Below are 26611 nucleotides of genomic sequence, written 5' to 3' on the forward strand. Positions count from 1 at the left end.
TATTATTATTATGAATCTTATGAAGTAGCAGCAACTGGAAATAAGAAGCTGTTTTGTACAAATTCCTCAATCAGTAAAACACTCTTTTAGTAGATTTTTTTGGATTACAACATAATTTTTGAATTTGTCCAAAGCTATATCCAAAGGTAAAGCAAAACATGTTTTTATGTAAACTGAACTTCCTTCATGTTTGTCCACAGCAGCTGAAGAGGGGCGTGGTGACCCTGACCATCCGGACCCGCCTTCGCAGCCCCAGCCTGACGCCCTGCCCCACCCCCACCCTGCTCAGCCGCTCCAGCTCACCCAACTCCACCTCCAACACCAGCGGGGGGGGCACTCCCCTCTCAGCGTTTGAAGAGGCTGAGGGCCACAGGGCCCCTGGGCCTGGACCCAAAGACTGTATCATCATGGAGGTCACTCTTAATAAAGGTTGGCTCGCATGACAGAGAACCAGCTGAGAGAAATTCAGACTCAGATAAAACCCTTTATTTCACTTTCTGTCTGGAGATTACATTACACTTTATTTGATCCAAAGCAGCTTACAAAAAGTGCTCAACTCTGAAGATACAAACTAAGAATAGTAAGAATTCTGCACGCTAATGAACTTGTTGGTTGTAGACTGTAAGTGCTACATACAGAAATAAGAGGTTTTTTATATTAGCCGAGGTGCAGTGGAAACACATGAGTTTCTGCTGTGCTGACATCAATGGGGAGCTTATTTCAACGTTGGTATGTGTTCATACCAATGGGGGTATGTGTTCATACCAATGAACACATACCACATTGTTCTGTGGTATGAACACTTGTCATCTCACCTAGGCGTGAGATGACAAGAGCCGGGACCAGAACCCGCGCTGAGTCGGGCAGCAGAGGTGCAGATGTTTTAGAAAGGTCATGGATAGGAAAGTCCTTCCCTGGAACGAAAGGCACTTCCACAAGGCCCAGAGATTCATGCAGCCAGCTGTGTTTCAGACCGGGGAAAGATAGAACTAGTTGCATATCATCTGCGTGGCTGTGGTAGGAGAAACCATGAACGAATGGAGGAGAGAGCTGCTGTACAGAGAAAAAGATGCAAACATCAAATCAATCACAGAAGGAAGATCTCCCACACCAAACTATGAAATAATTTTTTTACAAGGTTTTGTTATGTTCATAGGCATCATTTATACCACTTTGCATGAGGATGATTTGTTAAAAACGTTCTGAAAATAGCGTGCACAAAGAATTGTACACTTTGAGACTTTTTGTTCATTGGCATAGTGTCCAATCTGGAGGACTGTTCTTACTTTCTGAGTGTATTCATGGTAAACCAAGTGATGCAGTTTGGATCTGCAACACCTTTAATATTAGTAATAATTGAATAGAGAATAGAATAGCAATTGTTGCTCCAACTTTGCAGCAGCGTAGCATAGTTGCTGCACTTGTTGTCAAAAAGTATTGTAAGCATATATGGTGTATGTTGACTGCTTTTCTCTTCTGGATCATGATGTTTCAGAGCCTGCTGTTGGTCTTGGGATTGGAGTTTGCTGTCTGACCCTGGAGAACTCTTCTCCTGGCATCTACATCCACAATCTGGCTCTGGGTTCTGTGGCCAAGATGGACAGCAGGCTCAGGTTAAAGCTACTGAGTCATCTTTGAATTGCAAACTGATTTACAGATGCAGCTGAAGTTTATGTGGAATTGCTTTGATGCAAAGATACCAAACATCATACGAGTTTCTGATCATGAATGATGTGCGTACTGTATGTGTGCACTGAGGCTGCGGCTGTAAAGGGAAGTGTGTGTGCTCCTCTGTGCAGCCGTGGAGATCAGATCCTGGAGGTAGACTTGGTCAGTCTGCGGCACGCTGCTCTCAGCGAGGCCTACGCCATCCTCAGTGAGTGTGGCCCCGGACTTGTCAGTCTCATCATCAGCAGGCACCCCAACCCCAAGGTGAGAGGATGCATGTTTCTATTTATACAGACACCAGAGGTGGAAAAGTTCTCAGATCTTATACTTAAGTCAAATTAAATGTACTAGAGCAGGGATGGGCAAATTGCCCACCTCCTCTTTTTGCGGCCTCAGATTAATTTATAAACAACGTAATTAATAATAAAAAATAAAAGTACTGATACCGTCCACTACACTCCTAGTTACGTCGCGAGCTGCGTACATGATTTCAAATACCGTGAAATAATCTGTGACGTATTTGTGTGTATTGTGTTTGTTTCCCGGGGAAACACTCACAAGAAACACCGGCTGTTGTTGTGCCTGCTGTGACGTTAAGTTGCCGCTTTGTAATTATGCCTTTAAAAGCTTCAAAGTTGTGCTTATCATCTGAATTTGGCAAAACAAGTTTCATATTCTAAAAAGCAAGACTTTGTTTATTTGAAATCAGATGAAAACAAACTGTCACAGACCCTTCCGTGTTATATGATTACTATACGCTTTTCATTCAGAATTTCAGCAGAGGGAGGGGAAGCGGCGCTGAGGAACAGCTGAGTGCGGGTTGACAGGTGTCTGTGTTGACATTGCCCTTATTGTGCGTCAGCAGAGACAGGCTAAAAGTGTCTTAGCTAGGTTCAAGTTAGACAACTAATGTCTGGGTAGTGTTCATGACTTCATGTTTATGTCATCTCAATGGTTAATCTCAATGCACACACATGTTCCGTGCATTCCAATAGTTTAAAAATAGTTTTATTCCACTGTTAAATAACCTGTTCAATACAAACATGCCACTTGTAAACATTAAATAACATTTCTGTGAACTGATATTTGTTTAGTGAGCTTATTAGAGGGTGTTCCGTGAAAGATTGTAAAATGTCAATGAAGATGTCAGACTTAGTATATTTGTTAATAATTACATACAATACATGGAATTTGTGTTTGTTCCAAGTGAATCTACGGCCCCCTGGTGGCCAGTACATCAGTTATGTGGAATGTTAAAAAACAAACCAGTGCACTTCATTTCCAGCAGAATGAAAGCCATTGTCAAGTCCTGTGACTGACTTTTAATCGAGGTCAGGTCCGGATTAAGTGGAGCGTGGGAGTGGTTCCTTTTGAAGATAATTGATTCGACAAAATTCTAATTTTGGTCAGACCATTTTATTTCAGTTTCTCCTTGTAAAAAATTAAAACAGAGCTCACTTTCACATGACTGCATGTTTCTTACATGCTATATTTGCTTTATACACACACATACGTATAAATTACATACATTTGTATTTATCCTTCCATATGGTGGCATCGTCGCTGTATTCATTAGTGTCGTACAGTTGTTATAAAGCCTTCTGTTGCCTTTCCTCAGGTATCTGAGCAGGAGATGGATCAGATGATAGCCCGATCCACAAACAGGGACAAAATGAAAAAGAGACCCTCATCTCAGTCTCAAGGTCTGATATCTCTTCACCTGCATTTACGTTTGTCCTTTCTCTTCTTTGATTTACTCGTCGGTGTTACAATACGAGCGAGAGTTCAGCAGCACGCCTCCGATGGGCTCAGGGTTGCTGTTCTAATCTGGGTGTAACGGCCCTTCCTGTTGTCTGCAGGTCCTTCCTGTAAGAGCCCCAGCCCCACGCTGAAGGAGCGGCAGGGGGACGGCTCCCCGGCCCTCAGCTGGACCATGAAGAGGTTCCTGGAGCCTGCCAGCAGAGTACGCTTTTATTTACCCTCCTGTCGTATTCGGGACAAATCTGACCCATTTACTACTTTCATCAATCATAAATATTGTGTTTAACAGTTGATTGCTTAAAGGTCTGATGATATCCTCCACAGTAGGCATTTGAAAATATATAACTGCTGATCCCCATTTTCTTAGAATGTTGACTGGTTTAGTCAACTTTGTAACATCTATGGTGTTCCTGGTCAGAAATGACAGTATAAGGAAATGAATGAAATTATCAAAACATCTACATTAAGTAAAGGGGACCTATCATGCAAAATGCACTTTTGTACGTCTTTTATACATGAATATGTGTCCCCGGTGTTCCAGGGAACTCACCAAGTGTCAGAAAACACAACCCTCTCTATTTTCCTCTATACCCAAATCTCTAATGAAGTGGCTGCAACGGATCTGATATAGACTGATCCAGATTTGAACACTTCTATTACGTCACAGAAGTTGCGCTACGGCTATTGGGCCAACTCCACCAATCAGGAGGAGACAGCCACGGACATTGCCGTTCGAAAGCACTGGAGACGCTGTAGTACATATGCCAGGCCTGTAGATGGTGCTGTTCTCACAGAATCAGCCCATGAAAAGACAGTGTTAAATTGAGCAAAATGAGGAATGGCTAAAATGCATGATCTGTTTGGTATTTTGAAAAATAAAAAGTATAAATATGCCTTATATAAGTATGGTCCTACACTGTATTATTCAAAAAAATAGCATGATAGGTCCACTTTAAGTAAATGCATTTGATGTTTCTATTAAATCCCAGTTGAATGCTATGTTTCTATCTCTTTCACACCAACATCAGTGAAATGGAGTAAAACCGATACACACACTATTTGTACAAATAGCAAAAAGTACTTTTGAATATATTCAGTTCGTAATGTCGATCTCCCTTTTCCTTGATATGTCCTTCTCTTGTGCTGACCCTGTGCAGCAGGGCTCTCTCAGCTCAGAGACAGAGTTGTCTCAGTACTTCTCCCAGGACGCCTCCAGCCACTCCTTCCTGTCTGAGTCCGTGCTGACGGCCTCCAACAGTGAGGAGGCGCTCCACCAGCCGAGCTGCAGCACCTCCCTGGAGGACAACTCTTCCCGGCGTCATGGTACAGTCCCCAGTTCATTATAATATCTAGTTTTCTCTCATGCAGCAGTCAACTTTGACATTGTTCCCCCTGATTGAGCAGATATGACAGCTCTTTACAGAGGTTATCACAAACAGTTTCTCAAAATGTGAACATAAAAATGACGTGTTGCTATAGCAACGCCTGTTGTTTACTGCGGTTCCTTATAGATAGAGAGAGAAACAAAGACTTATATTCAGAGGAGTATCCAAACATTATAAAATATACCGAATACATTTGAATACTCTCCAATATACCAATCTACTGAACATATAGACATAGTGTGCTATATTAAAAATGTGTACTGTAGATTTAACTGATACTTTATGAAACCATGTTGTCTGTTTTTATTTGGAAATGAAACGATTGGTTCATTTCTGTTGATATCATTAGCTGCATCTTATTCTAAGCATTCACCCTCTCTCTAACAGAAGTGGAGAGTGTGTCCCCTGCTCCTCTGAACCACCATGTGGAGGGTGTGTGTCAGCCCATCTCTGTCTCCAGCCCCACCTCAGTGCGAAGCCCACTCCTCCGTCAGCGGCGGGTCATGTGCTTTGAGGATGTGCTCAGTGATGAAGAGGACTCCATCACCACGAGGAGCACTGCGCTCTTCCACAGGACAACAAGATCTGTTCCCTTCAGTGAAGCCGAGGCATCTGACATCTCCAAATGCGATTCAGCAGTTTTAATTGCTGCATCATCGTTGGATATAAATGGAAATAGTGAGGATGATGGGGGTCTGCAGAGGTGTGGAAGCCTTGAGGTGACCACTCCTCTCTGTGGCAGTTTCTCACAGTGTGAGGAAGCTCTCACCAATAAGTCTGAGTCTCCTGGTCCCGAGCCACCCCTCATGCTTATCCGCAAAGCAGGGGGGTCAATCTGTACGCTTACTAATTTGACCATCAATAGTGAGAACTACACAAACCCAGACGATGTACAGCTGGAGTCAAAGCGCTCCCCCAAGCTCGAGCATAAAGCCATCACACGAGTCAAGAGTATGATGAGCATCGAAGCACCCAGCCCGCCCCAGCAGCAGAGGTCTAAAGCTGATGAGCCCCCCCCAGGTATAGCACCTGCCCAGTCCCCTTCTTCTGTCCCACTGGGGGTCAGAAACCCCAAGACTGCTGGTGGGCTGGTCCCCCATCAGCACTGTAAGAAGGGAGATGCCGGCGAGCTGGTGGGTGTTTGTACCATCGACACGGTCAGACTGAGGAGGAGCGAGGACGAGTCCTTCGGTCTGGACCTGGAGATCATGTCCTCCCCTCTGAAGGTTCTTATTGCTGGGCTGAAGCCTGGGGGGGCCGCAGAGAGGGTACGTCTGAGTGGATTAATCTTCATATAGGTCCAATTTACTGTATATATAGATCAGATCATATACTGTATGCAATAGCACACACAGCATGTGTGATAACGTTTGACAAAGTAATTAACAGTAAATAAAGCCTGACAACACAGCATATTTTGTTTGCTGTATACTTTGAAAAGAGGGAAGTATTATTTTGTTTTTATAAACCTTACCAGCATAAACTTCAACAAAAGTTTACGGAGCTATAAAGTGTCCGTGCATCTTGTTGTCTTCATGCTTTTTACTCTCACTCATGAGAGAACAGCACAACCAGACATGAGATTGGATTTTACAATGAAATAATAACCATGTAAAGGCTACTCTTACATACTTTCAATCTCTTTCCTTTAATCCTACATCCAGGAATCTACAGGCAAGCTGTGTCCTGGAGATGAGATTGTCTCATTTGGAGAGAAACTGGTGCGCTCCTCCACTTACGAGGAACTCTGTGAGCTCATGCACAACCTTCCAGTTACCCTGTCTTTGGAAATTAAGAGACCGGTTTCAGGTAAGAACTTGATTCTGATCTTTTTAAGTAGCAGCGTTCCTGATGTGGGGGAAGTCTATCAAATCTGGCTAAAGTATGCAATGCAGCGTCATGTGGTCTGCTAGTGTACTGGTACATTGTCTCATACAGCTTTCCCAATAAACATGATTTTAGATGAATCATTTTAAACGCTCATCACTCGAAAGTGGAAAGTGATCTCAGGGGCCAAGCCTGCCGCCTCAGTGGAGATTGTGTTGTACTCAGGGATAAGTGAGTGTAGCCAATGGATGGATGACATGAATTTTAATATTTTTGGTCTGCTACATCAACACTCTAAATCATTTGACTCAGAAACCAGATGCAGCAAAAATGCTAACATCACACTCTCCATCCATGGCTTGTATGCTACATTGCAAGCATGTTTGCTCAGCCTGCCAGCTGCTGTCAATCACACCAGGACTCTGCCACGCCCCTCCCCCTGGTGAAAGCAAAAGCAGCATTTCAAGACCTGAAGTGTTAACAATCTGCTGACCAGGGGATGAGCTAAATTGATTTCACTTTAAATACATCTGTGCAGAGAAAATCGTATTATTTTCATCAATGTTGTTTTCCCTGCACCTGCATGTGATGTGGTGTATATTTGTATGCATTATATTTGTATTACGCTTCATTTTTGCAAGCTTTTAGCACCAGAATGCTGCTCAGTTTGCTTTGAATAGAGCGCCATTTCTTTCCCTCTTATGCCGACCTAAGATTTAGGATCAACCCTCCCTCACTTACTCCCCCAAAGCAACCTGCCAGCTCCCGGCTTTCTATCAATGGTGACTATCATATACACAATTTTACCTTTAGGTAACAGTACCATATCTACCCTCTAGTTGAACTCCTTGTATGCTATCTTTTTGTAGTTTTATAGTAAAGTAGTGTGAATCTTAATTTAGCTTAGAATAGACATTGCTGTGGAGAGTTGTATCACATTACTCTTCGGGGTGCAGATTTAGAATCAAATATTTTTGTAAACATTTTCAACATCCATCAATTATTACAGAAGTTTGGGATTCTTGTCGAAGGCTTGTATTTCATTTAATAGAAATCAAATATTTGATCAAAGAAATGTATCAATCCTCTGAGAAACTTTTTGAGTCTCTATTTTTGCTAAATGTTTTTCTTTTACTCTCCTGCACTGAAATACTGAAAACGTTGACTTTAATTAAATGTATTATGTCATCAGATTTCACATAACTGTATTAGGTTCAACTTAATATTATTGCTTTCAATTAACTTAATACAGTTATGTGAAATCTGTTGACATAATAGATTGGATTAAAGCCAACGTCTCAGTTTGTTCAGTGTAAGCATCTTTCAAAACATGATGTGTTATGTAAGAAAAAGCACCAGAAGAACTACATCCACAGCAATGTCTCTAGTATTCTAAATGTTCTGAACTAATTATTGAATACATTTCTCTCTCCTAACCATAGACATTAACTGCACCATTTGGTCTTTGCTGACGTAATATAACACCTCTGATGCAACGTAGTATAGTATGTAGTTACTGTGTTCTATACGTCTTAGCTTGAATACATCGCTAGGTAAGAGAAACATGGTGTGCCAAAGATTTCATACAACTAGAAATGTCCCAACTGTAAGTTGAATTGTGTTTGTTATTGCTCTGGTTTAGAAATATGAATCTGTATAGAGGTCAGGGCCAGTTTTTGTGTGTGTGCGTTTCCAAAAATGCGCAATCCATTTACCTTTTAAGAAAAACCTTAACATCGAAAACGTTTACTCACTGTCATTAAGTCCTTATTTTACTTCTGGTCCCAGCTGTAGGTCGCCTTTCCAGTTTGATGATGTCATCAGGGAGCAGTGATGGAGGCCCGACTCTGTACCCACCCAGATGTGTTCAGAGAACATCTGGCAAAGGACAAGCATTAAGTGAACATTCAGGGAATTCCAACCACACAGCCCAAACTGACCATGACGTTCAAATACCCATCACCAATATCGATGACATTTTATCAGAAGTGAGCCCCCGCAGTGATACACACAAAAAATTCCCCTACATAACATCACCTGATGAGCCTGTATCCTGCTGTTCAGGCCCACAGACAGTCACCCTGTCACAGGAAGCCATCATTCAGCTCCCCCAGGACTGTTGCATCTTAGAAGCAGGAAGTGGACAAGGTGCCATGCCTCCTGTGGAGACAACACATGAGAACCACCTATCTCACCTGGAACCACCTGAGGCTGGTTCTAAGCGTATGTACCCCACAGGAGATGACAGTGATTCGTCCACCACTGACGACAGTGTAATGGTCAGTAAGATGGCCGACAGTAGTGGGAGTCTTCTGGAGCCCTCCTCAGATGAGGAAGAAGTGGAGTTGTTTTCATTCAATGCCCAGCAACCTGCTTCTGATGGACTCTGTAATGTAAGCCTGTCACCAAAGTGGTCTCCAACTTCTCAGCATGCCAGCTGTCCAAATACAAACCTGGATCAGACCCTTGATGTGCAGCAGGGCTCTGCTGATGTCTCTCTGACAGACAAAGACAACTCAGGCCAGTCCTCACAGCTCTCTCAGCTGTTAGAGGCCTCCTCTACACAGCCACCATGCCAATCATTCAAATGTACTCCTACAGAGTGCCATATCAGAGGTGCCACTGAACCTTGTGACAAAGTTCAAGCAGGTGTGGCATCCAGTCCTGGGACACTCAGCACTTACAGCTGCCCCCCCCCAGCAGATAACCACAGTGACATGCAGGGAACCGTCGAACACTTGCATCCAGATGCCTTGCTGACCTCGGTTTTATTTAAACATTTAAATACACAAACACCACATTTACCTTCAATTGAATTGGAGACCTCAGGTTCATGCAGATCAAATAAAACTGTGCCAGCATCAATGACAAACAAAGAAAAGTTGTTTGAGTGTAAAACATACCCTCATGCTATGTCTGTACTTAAAAACACCTCTGGGCTTAAAGGCTTTGATAGTTCAGACCCCCCCATGTGCAGTAGTAACTTTAAAACTCAAATCAGAGCAAGCACTAGTGCTCCCAAATTGAAAGGCCTTAGTATTAAGAGCAAAATCAAACCACAGGAGGAGCCTCTACAAAAAACTACCAAGAGCGAAAGTCCAGCTCCCTTAAACCACTCATCAAAATTACAACCAGCAACATCCATATCCAGCTCTTTAAAGACATATACCCAGTCTGATAAATACAGCTGCCATGATTTGCCCAAAGTAATGGACAGAGGGCAAGTTACAGCTGGGTCTTCAGGTAGCTCACTGCACCCTGAAGAGCTGGCTATAGAGAAGGACCTCCATTCAGGCTCCAAAGCACCCATCCAAACACCCCCTCCTGCCACTCAGAGAACGTTTATTGAAGTTCGACTGTCTCCCATATCTGGTTCATCAGCACCAGTTGTAGCAGACCATGAAACAGTGAACCCAGAAGACTCTCAACGCTCTCGACACAGAGATGCCAGATCAGCCGCCATGCTTCCTCCTGCCAACTCCACAGTAGACAAAACAAGCGGCATGGTCAGTGACACTGTGTTGAATTCACTTTGTTCTACTAAAGAAACATGTAATGGATCAAAACCCATTGCTATAGGGGAGTTGAGTGAGAGCTTAAAGTCATCCAGACTGTCCATAAAGACGCCAGAGAGGGGAAGTCTCTCCACAGAGGCTGCCATGTCTGCAGACTTCAACCCCTTCTCTGTCCGACATAAGATAAAGTCCTTTGAAAACCTGGCTAACTTTGACAGGCCGGCGGCTAAAAGCACTGACATTCAGTCCTACGCATATAGAGCCTCTCTTAACCAAAGGATTGCTGGTTATATGGGCGTGGTTAATTCTATTGGCTGCCGGGCACGTCAAAGGAGTTTAAGTCCTTACGTGGAGAATCTTATTCCTACCACACCCTTCTCACCTTTTCTTGGTAAATCTCCATCTAATATTACATTAATAAATATTAAGCTTCCATATTCGAGCCGTAACACAGCCTCCCTGTCAGAAGACAGCCCTGAGGCTCAAGTTCAAGATAGGGCTGCTCCACACACTCCTCAGGTTCTGCGCAGGAAACACGGCAAGCTCCCCCGCAGCAGAGTGCGGCAGCTCAGGGCTCTCAGTATGCCCGAACTGGAAAAACTGAGCACAGAGGACTTTACCAGAGGCCATGGTGAAGACGGAGATACACTTGAGCCTGGCAGCTATCCCAATATTCCTACGATAGCAACCGAGAGCTCTCCACCTGCTGCAACCCTGACAGAAGCAGAGGTGACCAGGGGGAGCAGGACTGATCCGGGATCCCATGAAGAGACCCCTGGAGCAGGCACAGAGACACAGCCGCCCAGCTGGTCCATCAGGTGAGGAGGTCATTATATTCATGGACTGTACACAAAGCACATTGTAGCCATTAGTGTATAAATGAATGTTGACTGTGGTGCCCCCAGAGGTTGAATCCAGACACTGCAGCAGAATGCTTTAAAGAAACGTTGCTATCAGAAACATTGCGCGACATGTTTTGGACGTAATATGGTCTTTTTTTACATTAGCAAGCATCGCTAACACTCAGAGCTAACGCTGTACTGGAGAGAATATGTGTGAAAAAGCAGGAAATAAAAAAAGGAACTCACCTTGTGCTAAACCGGCAAGAGAAAAAGCATTTGAGCTCCATACTGTTTCAGAAATAATCCTTGAAGTGGTTTGGAACATGATATGGTGTTTAATCACGGCAGCATTTAGCTGACAATCTGCAGGCAGAGAGTAGACCCAAGCCCCCAGGAAGTGCGCCGGACTCAGATGAAAATATTCGTGCTGGCCAAACGGCGGTACTACACTTCCGTTTGGTTGCCAGGCCCGGAAACACTTTTCCCCATTGACTAACATGGGGAAAGAGTGGTCTGTAAATCGTTGGATAATTTTTTTTAAACTAAATAAACTACCCAGTATGAACACTATATAGCCCTTATTAAAAACATTCGTTTCTCAAGTTGTAAAAATGTGCTAATAACGTTATTCTGAGAGTTATTTCCCTCTGCATTATGAACGCGCATCTAACCCACGGGACCGCGCCGCTCGGCAAGTTCATATGATGTGACGTGTCACATCTCATGAATCAACAACTTTGACAGTTTGCTCCAAAAGGTAAGAGACGGAAACATATTGATTTTGTAACCTGCCTCCTTAATGTCTGTATGTAATGTAACATGTTCTCATATAAAATATAAAAATAAGCCAAACTACTCAACAGCAACCGCTACTGTGGCTAAGCTAATGTTGGGTGTTTGCTCAGTAGTTTTCCATACTTTTCATAGTTAACCAAAATGCTAGAAATGTATGCATGCCAGCAGATCTGCAATGTTAACTCTGTATGCATTAGCTAACTTTCTAGAAACCAGACTTTGAATTTATAATTCGTTTTATATATATTTTTTAATTAAATCTATAAATGTGAGATGAAAAAACTAAAAATGACATATCTTTGTGACTTTGTCACAACAAATGTCCAATGCAATGTCCCTACCATTGTAAACGACGATGCATACAGAATCTTCAAGAACACATATTATTTTTAAAGAGGCGTGAAGAGCTAATAATTTGTACTTTATTAATAGATGGCAAAAATAGCCGGATCAACATCCAATCCAATCCTGAAGGAGAGTGGGCAGCCTGCCATACTTGGACAAGGTGCTGTATAGTTCTTAAAAGCATTTGTATTCATTTTGTTTCAGTAATTTGTTGATTGCATACCCTTTAATTTCATATGTACCTTATTTTTACATCTGATAAGTGAAATCAGTTGATTGTGACCTTATCACAAAAAGTCAGTGACTTAATACATCCTTCTTCGTAATAATGCATGCAATCGTCATGAGTCATGCATTAATTAATGTAATATTAATATATAATCTTAATCCTTATAAAGTTTCATCATGATTCTATATACAATTATAGAGTTATATATAATATAAACATTAAACTTGTGTAGTCTTCGTAAAACAATATGACAACTCGCCTTTTTCTAAAAGATGATCACCAGTAACCACTTTTTTTTCCTTTTTCAATATATTTTATTCTATCTAGGTCCCAATGTGTGGATAATAGGGAGCAGCTACGTTCAACGTGGGGAAGAAAGAGCCAGACACAGCATGGCAAGCAACCTGGGTCTCAATTGCCGTGTGTGGTGGTTTGGCAAGGGTGGTCTGCGGTGGAGGAACCTTCTTCCCTTTTTCTATCAGTCCTTGAGAGGAAGAACAGTCCCGGATGTCCTGCTCATCCACTGTGGCGGCAACGACCTTGGCAACATCAAAGGTGTGGAGCTTGTCACAGCGATGAAGCAGGATTTTAGATTCTAGCCTCAACAGGATATGTATATTTAACGAAAATAACTTTTAAATTTGACAGGGCAGTCCTCCTTGTAAGGATGTCTTCACTTACTCACACTATTTTTTTTAAATGTGTAATTGAATTAAACTGTTCACTCACATTCTGTGTTCTTCCTCTCTCTTAAACTTTAGTCCCCCTGTTTTGTTTCTGTCTTTCACTCACTCATCTTCCCCAGCCTCACCCAGCTGTGGTGTGTCTGTTCTCTTTCTTCTCAATTTTGGATGTGGCCCAGGAGGAAGCGCAGCCACTTCAAGACACTGGTACGGGCCTGCGTGCTGACGACACGACCGTCATCGGCCAGATCACAGACGGCGACGAGATGGCGTACAGAGAGGAGGTCGAAAACCTGACCTCTTGGTGCCCGGATAACAACCTCCATCTCAACCCAAGCTAAACCAAGGAGCTGATTGTGGATTGCAGTAAGCAGCAAAGAGAGGGACACGCCCCCATCGCCATCAATGGGACTACGGTGGAGAGTGTCAGCAGCTTCAGGTTCTTCGGGGTCCATCACGGACACGGCTGCATCACGGCCTGGTACGGCAGCTGCACCGCCCTTAATCGTAAGGCTTTACAGAGGGTTGTGAAAACTGCACAGCACATCACCAGGACGGAGCTGCCATCCATGGAGGACCTTTACTCCCAGCGGCTCAGGAAGAAAGCCCTCAGTTTATGTTTATGTTAGAAATATTTTGGCACATTTGTTCCTATTGCAGGATATTTAAGTTTCCCATGTACTTTTTAAATTAATAATAGTATGTTCATCTTGATGTTTAACTTGTAATATTTTAATCATCTTAGTTAGAAATGCTGTTTCCACCCCAACCTCTGCTGCTGAATGATTTTGTATATTGTTACTGAAAGTGCTTGTCTTTGACATTATAATGATTACACCAGACAGTCACTCTTTGTGAGATTTATTTGTTCACATTTTTCCCAGCCACAAGATGATTTCATTCATTGGAGGCCTCAAAGCTGGGTGAAGGTATTGATGCACGGATCAACAACAGCATTCCACTATGGTTGGGGATGTCTGTAAAAAATTGAGAAATAATCTTAAACACAACAAGTGTCTCAATATAGGGAAACAAACTGACAAAAACATATCAACTAGATCAGAATCAGAATACATTTACATTGTTACAGCAGAAAAGAGCCTAAGACAGCCTAATGTTAATTAAAGTATGCATAAAAAAAGTATTAACTAGAGAATGCAATTCCTGAAGAAATTGCTAGTGGGAATGCTTTATGCTGAAAAGCTGACGCTAAACTGCTATGCTCAAATGTAATGTGTAAGAAGAAAGTGAAGACTTGAGATTGAAATGATACATGAACACAGGGGGCTTGAATGTGTGATGAGAGAAGAAAAGAAAGTAAAAAGGCTTGGAAAAGCAGCAGAATATTTGAACTGCAAACTTCTGAACTAACTTGATGGCGAATGATCTGTCGCCATGGCAATGGCATTTGATGACACCCCATAATATGCTTAGATGCGTTGATGGCTGCATAGTTACCAAACCTGTGAAGTTTTGGGGCGTTTGGAGCAGTTTCACTGAAGTTATGAGAAAACCGTGTTTCAAGTCGAGCATTGTGTTGCCATGGCAACGGCATTTGAAGAAATCTCAAAACTGTCCCTTAAATGTCTTCACGGCTGGACTGTTAGCACACATGTGAAGTTTGAGCACTTTTTGAACATTGTCATAGGAGTTATAGCGACATCATGTTTTATGGCCGTAGATGTCTTCACGGCCGGACTGTTTGCACACTGCTATCTGAAGTCTGCTGCTCTGAGCATGTCAGTTGGAGTGATGACATCATCACGTTCCATTACACAGGTGTTTATAGTTGAGCTAACGAGCTCTGTAGAGATCAAAGGCTTCATTGTTCTGAATGAGAGATGAACTTCTTACATGTGAACGTTTTGTGGAAGAACCGTAACAGATATCTGTGAAATTTGAAGACGTGAAGCATGTCAAGGAAGTTGAGTATCTGAAGTGTAATTTTTGTGTAGTTTCGGGTTAATAATAAGGCCTTTTTGGCAGTTTAACTAAAGGTGTGCGGCTGCTTCCGTGAGGAAATATCTGCCTGAAATTACAATGGGCTTTAATGGAGACATGTTGAATTTTTTTGTCACTTCATGCCCTCAAAAAGCATTTTGTTTAATTATTTGTCTTAATTATTTGTCATTTTTCAAGCTACGAGATGTTTTCCTACGTTTGTCATGATAAATTATGTCTCAGGAATGTAGGGTTTGGGAATTATGGCAGTTTTAAAAAAATATATGAAGGCAAATTTCAAGATGTTCTACCCTCTAGCTGTGACATCACGCACTCTAGTTAATGTTGAAATTTGAAGAAAACCTCTAAAACAAGGTTTGAACAATGTTTTATATTGCTAAAAGTAAGAATCAGATTTAAAAGTTGTTTTACACGAATAATGTCAGAAGGAGGTGTAACATTTTAAAGTTGGAATGAGGTGTTTGAGTGAAAGTATGAATGAACAGTTAGCAGTTGAATTGCATGAAGATTTGTTGAAGTCTGAAGATTTTCTCCATTGACTTCAATGTTAAAAATTTGATGTATTATTGGATGTATCTCTGGAATTATGAAAGTTATGAATGAGAAAAGTAATAGCCATCGATTCCCGACAGAGCTGAACGTTTTGATGTTTGAACGGAGTTTCTGCGTAACAGTTAGTTGGAATGCTGTTAACAGCATTCCCTCTAAAAAACAAGAAATTATAATAAAAAAAGTTACACATTTTACAAAATACACATCCTGTAAGGCTGTAACAGTTTGGAGGATTTAGCAGCCAGCTATATTACACAGTTTTAGTGGCATATATATACAGCTGAGCACTGAATTTCGGACTCCAGCTTACAGCTTCCTGCCTACGGCCTGCCAAAGACCAGTATAGAGGAATGTTAAGCCCTCCCACTATTTTCCAAGAGGGCGTTGCCAGATTTTCAATTTCAGGTTTTAACCAGGAGATGGCGCTTCATTCACAAATACAGAAAGACAAGTTTCATGGACTTTCAGTTGTGTTTTGAAGAGCATTTGAACACATCAATATTTTAGATCAACTAAAGTATATCTAATCTTGTAATTCAATAATATATAGTCTTTATATATTAAATAATCATAATTATAATGTAAATGTTTACATTACACCTCTTTATTTATTATGCTCATACTTTAACCTTTACAATCGTTTGCTTTAATATGCAGTATATTTTTGTGTTTGCTTCCTCCTGCTCCCTTTCGGACACATACTGTAGGATTTATTATTATTATTAATATGAAGATATTATTAAGATAAGATAAGATGTTACTTTATTGATTGAACATTTTAGTTTAGAATGTGCTGTCCCACGGTAATTCAGAAGGCTCACAGGTCACATTCCGACCATTATTTAAAACAATAGGTGCTTTCACACCGTCTACAGTTTGATTTGTATAGAGGGACCTCTGTGGCCAGTGTTCGAATTACCCATTTGCTTTCGGGGAGCCCTATTTTTCAGAGCACATCCTGCTACTAAATATGTCACACGCACGCTCTGTTGACTGGCGCAGCAGCGCGGATGCGATCAATTGCTATAAAAACACTCTTCTACTAATACAGACGGTGTCACTATGCTGGCGGATGTGGCCGTTGTTGAAGCCTCTTCAGGCTCCGCATCGGCAGGCCTCTCCCTCGGTGTGGAGCTGTCAAACTCGACCCTAACGCCGCTTACAGCCGGCCAACTAAAAGTTGTTTTCCGTTCACGTTGTCAATTTTAGACTCCTTCGCTTCTTTGCTTGTGAATCCAAAAGCTGTGACGCTTGGCTGTTTTCGTTTTGCCATATTTTTTATTACACAGCCAGAGTTAAAAAAATATCAATATGAACATTTCAAATACCGCGCCGGCATCACCGCCATAACCATAGCAACGTAAGTAAGAATGCAGCGCCGCCACGTACAGATGGCAACACCCAGACATATTCACAAATATAAAACAAATATTCAGAAACTGTAATGAACAATAACTATTATTTATTTCAAGAACTGTTATTTACAGAAACTCAACATTTCTAATCTGTGTGACACAAATATGCACGATTGTTTTGGGCTCCCCCTATTTATCTCAAAGTCAGCCATCAAGGGAGCTCCCTCCCTCTTCGGGGGAGCCAAGCTCCCCCTAGCTCCCCCCCATTTCGAACAGTGTCTGTGGCTGAATGGCCAGCGATTAGGTGCGGCGCATTTATCATAGGTGATCAGAGCTAACTGCCTGCCGTCAGATTTCATTTAAAAAACAGATCTGATTTTAAGACTAGGCCTATTTCTGCGCTCATAAAGAATGATAAGAATAAGAATAATGCGTATTGAACTGGTTTCATTAATTAGTGAGTTTATTTAACACTAGAACCGCCAATCGGGTCAATTTGTGTGATGTGTGTTGTGTGTGTGCAATGTAACTTTTTTTCAATAAAATACTAAAGTCTCCCAGTCCGTGACTTTTCCTGAAAGTGTGTTATGTAGCACCCTATGTTGTTAAAAATTGCATTCTAATAGCGGGATTTGACGGGTTTAGGTAGGCCTATACAAAAACCTCTGGCGGTTCTAGTGTTAAGGTAATTAGGTACAGTAGAAGCCCTTTTTTATCAGTAACAAATTTAGCAGTTGAACATAAAAGTCAACTAACTGAGGGTCACTTGCAATGACAGTGTTGTGTCTAACTGTAAGCTTGTCACTCAGAGTAACCTACCGTTAATTTAGCTGCTGGAGAAGAAAGATCAAGGGGGGAGGGGGGGAGAGAGCTGTGGTTGATGGGCCATTAGTTGTGTAAATACACAGCTGAGAGCTGCCGTTTCATTCAGACTGTTTAAAAAACTGTAACAACGGACTATTTTTCTTAGCGGATGCATGTCAATTTAAATCAATACAACTATTTTTTAAATCAATACATACAACTATTTTTTAAATCAATAAAAACATTTTCTAAATCCATAAAAGCATTTAAATTAATATTGGGAGTCATGTCGTTACTTTGTTGAGAATGTGGCCGTGTAATAAGCGGGATAATTTGCAGCGACTTGTTCCTTATGGGGAAAATAACACCCGTCATGTGTGTGTAGAGGTGTGTGTGGTTAAAACACTTTCATGAAGTGAAGGAATTTCCTTCTATACACAAGTTATTGAGCCGTTTCCGCTCTACATCCTGAACTCCTCCCTTCGATGCAATGCACTTCCGTTTTGGCGGACTGGGTTTGTTTTGCTAGCTAGCTCCGTTGTGCCGACAAAGCACTGATATCGCAGAGACAAAGAGGATATAACAATTACAAGATGAAGAAAAGTGGTTCGGGAACTACGTGTGCGGTAGTTGGTTGCAATCACTCGAGAAAGCACCTGAACGAGTGGTTAGATAGAGAGTGCTACGACCACAAACCAGCACCCAGCACCCAGCCATGTTGTTCATTAAATACAGATAAACACAACAAATACTGCATGCATTGTATTTTTTTATATTATATATGAATATTTTCATAGTGATGTAATTGTGTGGGCTGCTTTTATATTTTAATTTGTAATACCTGTTAGGATTAAACATGTGATCTTTCTTGTTGAAGCCATTTCTTTAGTTTCCTCTCAACAATTAATTAATTCAGTGTTATTTATGTACAGTATGAGCTTAATATGAATGATGAACTGTGTTAAAAGAAATTGTAGCACTCTAAGGAACATATGAAATGCAATAATGCAATAACAGTGCAATAATGAAATTAAATTACATCAAACTTTATTTTCACTCAAACAGTACAGGCACATATGATATATTGCACAGCATAAAGAGATCATGTAAATTGTGCATTATGTAAACAACAGACAACTGTTGGCTCCTGTGGGCATGACCTAAATAAGCCAGTTTATTTTGGTTTTAAAATGCTGAGATATTTACTGCAGAACTGTAACCTTCCCTCAACAAAATCGTCAACAATTTTCGGGAGCATGTGGGCAAAGTAGAATGTGCGCAGCCTTATGATATGCCTTCAGACTGTCCATTGCTTTTCCATCTATTGCCATGGATTGAACGAAGTAGGAGCAAATTTTGCTGTACGTTATGCTGGGCCACGTCGTCATGTTATCCTCCCAGTTTTGCACTGAATTCGGGTGGGGGAGAGTAACGCCATCTCCAGTCAAAGAAGTAGAATCGTGTTCCCAAGCTAGCATCACTGTTAGCATCGAAATCGCTGTGTTTACACCAGTGCCCGTCTGACTGTTTACACCGGTTTACACCGACAGACGCTGTGCAAAAGACTTCCGGCGGAAATGAAGTGCATTTGTGTAGGGTTATGGCGCTACCCGTGTTTTGGCGCTTAAACTTGTCTATAAAACAGCTGTGGGCAGCAGTGAGTGTCACGGACATGAATTCATAGATCAAGGCAGACTGGTTCACACACTCTCCTGTCCTGCCAGGCGACACGCCCGTTCTAAGCCGTGTCCCTCACTCCTCACATCCCAAGCATCCCCACAAGTGTATTATGTTGTTACATCTCAGATGTTATGTTTCAGTTGTGCTCTGTCTATGTTCAGTGATGCAAACTTGTCACCTTTTGGCGAAATTCGCCGTTTTGAATCCAAAATAAGTCGTTTGTGTGATTCATGTAGATCTGCCATACAAATATTTTTGGGGTATGGGGGGGGCTGGGACCCGGAGTAATCTGCGGCCGTGAGCTGTTATTTTCCATCATGACACGCATGGTGTTCTTTTTTTATATATTATAATGAAGTACGAGCTGTGTGCTCGAGTCTTCCTGCCTGTCGGCTCTGCTCATGGATGTATAATAAGGCTCTGCTGCTCCGAGATGATGGTCTAGCTTCAGCAGCTACATTACCTACGGGTGCGTTCGTTAATATTAACTGTGCGTCCGGAGTCACTGTGGCACAAACTGGACCGCTGGTGAACAGCTGTTAGAACGGGCTGTTCAGGTGTTCAGAGCAGAGCTCCCTGTCGGAGCGGCGGAGCGTGATGTGAACTGAAAAGTTTTTCTGTGGCAATATTATTTAAGGAATCGTTGAGCTAGCTAGCTAGCATACATTGTCACTATCTGCTGACTTTAGCTTTAGCCTTCTATTTCTAATAGTTTTTTTCATAGGCTATAAACAGAGGTGGTATAAGTATATATATATTGTACTTGAGTAAAAGTAGAAGTACTCAGATCTTGTACTTGAGTAAAAGTAGAAGTACTCAGGTCTTGTACTTGAGTAAAAGTAGAAGTACTCAGATCTTGTACTTGAGTAAAAGTAGAAGCACACAGATCTTGTACTAGAGTAAAAGTAGAAGTACTCAAATCTTGTACTTGAGTAAAAGTAGAAGCACTCAGGTCTTGTACTTGAGTAAAAGTAGAAGCACACAGATCTTTTACTAGAGTAAAAGTAGAAGTACTCAGGTCTTATACTTGAGTAAAAGTAGAAGTACTCAGATCTTGTACTTGAGTAAAAGTAATAGTCCCAGAGTGTAGGAATACTCTGTTACAGTAAAAGTCCTGCATTCAAAATGTTCCTCAAGTAAAAGTAGAAAAGTATTATCATCAAAATATAGTGAAAGTAGCGACAGTAAAAGTAGTCATTGTGCAGATTGGTCCATTTCAGAATAATAGATATGATATGTTTTATAATGATTGATCATGAAAGTGTTCCCAAAGCTGGTAAAGGTGCAGCTAGTTTGAATGACTTTGTATACTGCAGGGTAGCTTGTGGATTTACTCCAGGTGGAACTAAAGTCTGATTTAACACTTGATTATATTTCACTTAATTAATCCAGACCTGTGAAGTAACTAAAGGTATTAAATACATGTAGTGGAGTCAAAGTACACCATGTACCTCTGAACTGTAGTAGAGTAGAAGAACAAAGTAGCAAAACATTGAAATACTTAAATAAAGTACAAGTATCTCAAAATTGTGCCCAAGTATAGTACTTGTTGAGTTTATGAACTTAGTTACTTTACACCATGTGGCTATAAAGATAAAAAGACTTAAGCCTTGCACAGAGGCATGAAAATACATTTTCAAAATGCTCAACAGTGCTGCCAAAATTATAAACTGACTGCTCCACAATTTAAAATAAATGCTTTTATATATTTCTATTAGATGTGACTCTTTGGCGTTTCTGTTATCATTAACACTGCTGCTTTAGTTGTTCTGACTGCTAAAATCCTCTGTCATTCCGTGGGGTGGGGGAGCCGGGGGCTCGGATCCTTGTCACCTTTTTCATACCTGATGAGTTTGCATCCCTGTATGTTAAAAAGCCTCAGTCACCTTAATTCATGTAATAAAAACATCTCAGGTCAGTAACACTCAAAGCTAAATGTGCAATACCATGTTCAGCTATGTTACTATTTATAATGTTATTGTTGTTACATCAGAAGATGTACATATTGGAATGATTTCTTAACTTACAATAGGCTATTTTTTACAATGTGTGTTGGAAGGATTTATTAAATTACAATGAATATTGTCATTGTTGAAGGCTTTTAGAGAAGGGTGAACTATAAGCCTGAATTACATAACATTTTATACCTAAAAACATAAAAGCCACAATAAATAAATCACAATTATTCTAGTTATTTTTACCTCCCGTATTGCTTTCAGCCCACCAGCTTTTATGGTGTTGTTACGTCACTAACTGTAAGCTTGTCACATACAGTCTATGGTCACTCAGAGTAACCTACTGTTAATTTAGCTGCTGGAGAAGAAAGATCAGGGGGGGAGGTGGGAAGAGAGCTGTGGTTGATGGGCCATTAGTTATGTAAATACACAGCTGAGAGCTGCTGTTTCATTCAGACTGTTTAAAAAACTGTAACAACGGACTATTTTTCTTAGCGGATGCATGTCAATTTAAATCTAAATCCATAAAAGCATTTCAATTAATATTGGGAGTCATGTCGTTACTTTGTTGAGAATGTGGCCATGTAATAAGCGGGATAATTTGCAGCGACTTGTTCCTTATGGGGAAAATAACACCCTTCATCCAGATGAGGATCCCTCCGCTACACTTTGGGATCCTGATCGACCGACGAAGCCCCATTAAAATATACATATTTTTGGTGAATTACTGAGTTTAGCCACGTTAATAACGTTTTAATGAAGTTGAATACAGTATATTCATATGTGTCAGTGATTTCATGTCAATTCGGCGAACATAAACATAAATGATCGTGGTGAAGATGATGATTAAAAATCGAGAGCCGGGCTGCATTTCCTCCCGTTCGTTTTTTTCGAATAACAAAATTATTTTGTTAAATAACAACATGGTGATGTTTGGTAAATGATTACATGTCTCTTATTTAGCACAGTAGTATGATATCCGTGACATATGGATCTTAACAAAGTTCAGCTGTACATCCAGCATACTGTATCTCACTTTATTTCACATGAGCTCCAGTGTGGAACCCCACTGCACCCCCTGGTGGATCAATGATCCATTGCAGCTGGCTTCATTATAATTACATTTATCTATCACGGGGGCGGTCTCAAGTCAAGCTGGAGGTTTTCCCTTGAGCGAGGGCAGATCACGTACCAATCACGGCCCTCGCGTTTCAAACTGTCTGAAATGAATCGCTACATCTGTATACATGGTTGGTATTTAACAGCACGGGGTGTTGTACTGTGATATTGGTATTTATGGAAACATTTTACACCTTTCCTTCAAGTATTATACGTTTTAGTTGCTTGTTGGGTACTTAACATGCATAATCATCACATTTACTATCCTTTTACTCCATCACATTTCAAAGAGAAATAGGCTATTGTTATTTTAACTCCACCAAAGTAATCCATCATCAGCTTTACTTTTTAGATAAAGATTTAAATCACAATTGATCATAATTCAAAATACATATATTTGTATATATTACCAAGTGGTTTCATCTACAACCCACATAAGTATCATGCTAAATTCAGCTCTGTTGCTTGGATATCACTAGATCCTGTTACATCAGTGTAATATAAAAGTACATAACGATTTATGTCAACATTAGCATAATTACTAGCTAGCCGCGAGCTGCTAACTGCCGCGGCCGCCTCGTTAATATCAAACTCCATCATATAACAATCCAGTTCCATGCTGTCATGAACGCGCGGTGCTGTTACGTGTACGCAAATTGACGTGCTTGATGTGAACGAGCATTTTGGGGGCATGGTTAAAGTTGCGCATGCGCTATGAGCGCACATACGGGTACTTCTCAGGCATGCCGGGTAATCTGTGACGTTTCGGTCTCTCGAAAGTTGGGCCATTTTATCATCATGCGCAAATGAGCAACTCTCATAGGAATTAATGAGGCCCCGCCTCCCACGCTGTATCCAGTTCTTATTATACATCCATGAGTAGACCTCACTGCTTGCCTTGCCGTGCTCAAAAGGGGGCGGGGCCAGCAGCTACTGACCCAGAATCAGCACTCTAATGGCACATTTCCATTGCAGGGCCTCGCTTGGCTTAGTACGGTATAGTTAGGCCTTGTTATCCCTTGTTAGGCCAGGCTCACTTTATGCTGCGTTTCCATTACAGTTTAGTAGCTGGGGCAGTAACTATAGTAACGCAGTGTAGGTGGAGCCGTGACGTCATCTTCAATGCGAACCACAGAAAAACAACATCAGCTATTAGCCGTTAGCACTCAAGCTCACAGCTCCTCATATCTGTTCAGAAACTAGACAAAAGTGAAACAAGTACAAACGACAGACTGTCTGTGTCATGGCGAACACAGTCGCTGGTTTATTTATGTCTGTATAGGCCGTTGTTGTGAGTGTGGACGGTCGGAGCAACCTGATCTCACCCGAATGCGTGACTCCACCACGACTCCTTAACACCGCATTGCGTGGTGGAGTCACAAACTTTGCTACATTTACGTGTCTGCACCACGCAAACAACCCCAATATAAAGTGAATGAGGCTCCTTTGTCGTGGTGCACACACCCATTTCTACAACATCCAGCAGTGAGCTTTTATTCTAGAAAACTTTTTTTAAATCTACTTTAAAGCTTGTAGTAACTCACGAGAGGCTTCTTTTCTTTTATTTGTATTCATAATAATTTGTATTTTTCGTCAGAATGTATTATGGCAACCCTGTCTCCTAAAAATCACGTTCCCACAGAACTAAACTGAATTCTCAATGACGTTTAGCTAGAAACATATTTTCTCCCACGTTACGTTTCTTATGAACGTATCTTAAAGACGTTTATTTTCTACACATCTTTGCCATTTATTGTCTTGCTTATAATAATGATAATAGTCATTTATTAATATCATTTTAGAGCACATATTTGAAATCAGTAGGCGAGGCTGTAATTTCGCCAGCTGTTCACTCTCATGAGCGTGGCAGAACATAATAGTTTTAACATGCCAAAAAGCTGCTGTGTCGTTTATTGCACCTCAAACATTAAAACAAATCCAGAGTTACGTGTTTCTGTACTTCCTCTAAGAAGAAAGGACAGTAACAGAAGATCTCTGTGGCTTCAGGCTTGATCGCCGTTCAAATGACAGCGTTGGTTTCCCCAAAAGTGGGTGGGGCTGTAAAGTGACGTAGATTTTACTCTCATCTATTATTCAAAACCATTCTATTTATTCTAACGTAAATTACATGCCAGTGTTTTATGTTTTTATTTTAAATCGTATAATGTCTGACTTTTTTTTCCCGTCTGTGAGGAAAAGAAATGCGGCTTAGAGCCTCAAAATACTGAAATCTGTATTTTTGAAAATCTTTTTTTATTTATTATTTATTATTAGTATACTGTTTGTACCTTGTGTGCACCGCCTAGTGGTTAAAGCACGTTATTGAATTATTGTTTTTATGTGTTATATTTGATGAAAAAAATATTAAGAGTACATACTTTCAGAGGGGGAAAGTAGAAGGTCAATGATAGAAATATAGAATATAAAAAATCAAGAAGATACTGTAAGTGATAAAACAGTTTAGTGCTCGATGTACAAAGATATTAATATGAGGATGTGCAAAACAGACAAACTAATTAACCTTTATTAACACATTAAAGAATACTTTAGGTTAAGGTCTTCTTTCAAATAAGAAAAAAGCTTTGGGGGTATCTATCTACAGATAAATATTAAGCCACACAAAGTACTTAATGTCTAATATATTGCTTTCCTGCAATGTGTATGTTGAAGCACTTATTTTAACTGATATTATACACATTAATTATACTCTTATGTATGTAGATAGAATAAGAAATGTGCAGAATTTGACAGTTTAATGGTGGAGGTATACACATATTGATAGATGTCTTGTAATGCACTGTTGAGGAACCTGTGACCCAAGTTTGTCATTCATTGCATAACTACACCGTAGTTGTGTATATGATATGTCAATAAACCTTAGAAAATCTTGAAATCTTGAAAGGGATGTGCAAAATAGCAATTATATACAGTTTTTAATTAACTACTAGTACGGAATAACGAGTAATTAATATACTTTATAGAGATCTGCAGATAAATGTTTAGTCTTCTCAAACACCAACTATCAAATATCTCTCCTGATTGTTGGCACTTGACAATCACCTTTCCCTGAATTGTACTCAGGTGTAACTAAAGTCTGATTTAAGGGTTGTTTATATTTCACATCATTAATCAGAATCTGCAAAGTATACTAAAATAAATGTAGTGGAGCAAAAATACCAGGTTAACCTCTGAATTGTAGTGGAGTAGAATTACAAAGTAACAATGAGCTGTCATGTAGGTACACTATATATTAATGCTGCCCATTATGGATACAAGCGATTTTCACCCATTTAGTAATTACTTGTTTAAAATGTGTGCACACCAATGTGTTTCCTATCGCCTAAACCTCCAGGGCTGTACACAGTTTAATACTGTCAACTTCTAATTTTGGGAAAACGAAAACGTCTTTTACAACTACAATCCCCAGTAGAGACGTTCCATAGAGAACATGTTGCGAAACATAATAGCCAGCACGTGTATTTCTGGGGGGGCATTCAAGTCCAGTTTTTAATAGTCTGCCGTGGTTTCGTTCCATTTCAAAGTGCTTGACGCTCGGCATAACGGGACTGTTGTCCCAAACGATAGCTGGGAATTATGGGTAGTGTAGTGTCTTCAGCCATCCTAAACGGAATTTTTGGATATCATATCGCATTAACAACAACACATCTGGCATCACAGAGATCTTCTGTTACTGTCCTTTCTTCTTAGAGGAAGTACAGAAACACGTAATTCTGGATTTGTTTTAATGTTTGAGGTGCAATAAACGACACAGCAGCTTTTTGGCATGTTAAAACTATTATTTTAATATAGTAATAGCTGGCGAAATTACAGCCTCGCCTACTGATTTCAAATGTGTGCTCTAAAATTATATTAATAAATGACTATTATCATTATTATAAGCAAGACAATAAATGGCAAAGATATGTAGAAAATAAACGTCTTTAAGATACGTTCATAAGAAACGTAACGTGGGAGAAAATACGTTTCTAGCTACACGTAATTGAGAATGCAGTTTAGTTATATGGGAACGTGATTTTTAGGAGACAGGGTTGCCATAATACATTCTGACGAAAAATACAAAATATTATGAATACAAATAAAATAAAAGAAGCCTCCCGTTAGTTACTACAAGCT

General features: G+C 40.6%; 1 protein-coding gene across 1 annotated transcript in view; it reads left to right on the forward strand.

The window, feature by feature from the left end:
* Positions 1-26611, forward strand: part of pdzd2 (PDZ domain containing 2) — a 198192-nt gene that overhangs the window by 150474 nt on the left and 21107 nt on the right. Inside the window, 9 exon segments of the mRNA XM_079688942.1 lie at positions 201-429; positions 1496-1613; positions 1800-1932; positions 3287-3371; positions 3528-3631; positions 4587-4752; positions 5202-6082; positions 6479-6623; positions 8430-10974. Coding sequence (XP_079545068.1) covers positions 201-429; positions 1496-1613; positions 1800-1932; positions 3287-3371; positions 3528-3631; positions 4587-4752; positions 5202-6082; positions 6479-6623; positions 8430-10974 — 4406 coding nt within the window.

The sequence above is a fragment of the Notothenia rossii genome (genome assembly GCF_949606895.1).
Source record: "Notothenia rossii genome assembly, chromosome: 6".
NCBI classification, from domain to species: domain Eukaryota; kingdom Metazoa; phylum Chordata; class Actinopteri; order Perciformes; family Nototheniidae; genus Notothenia; species Notothenia rossii.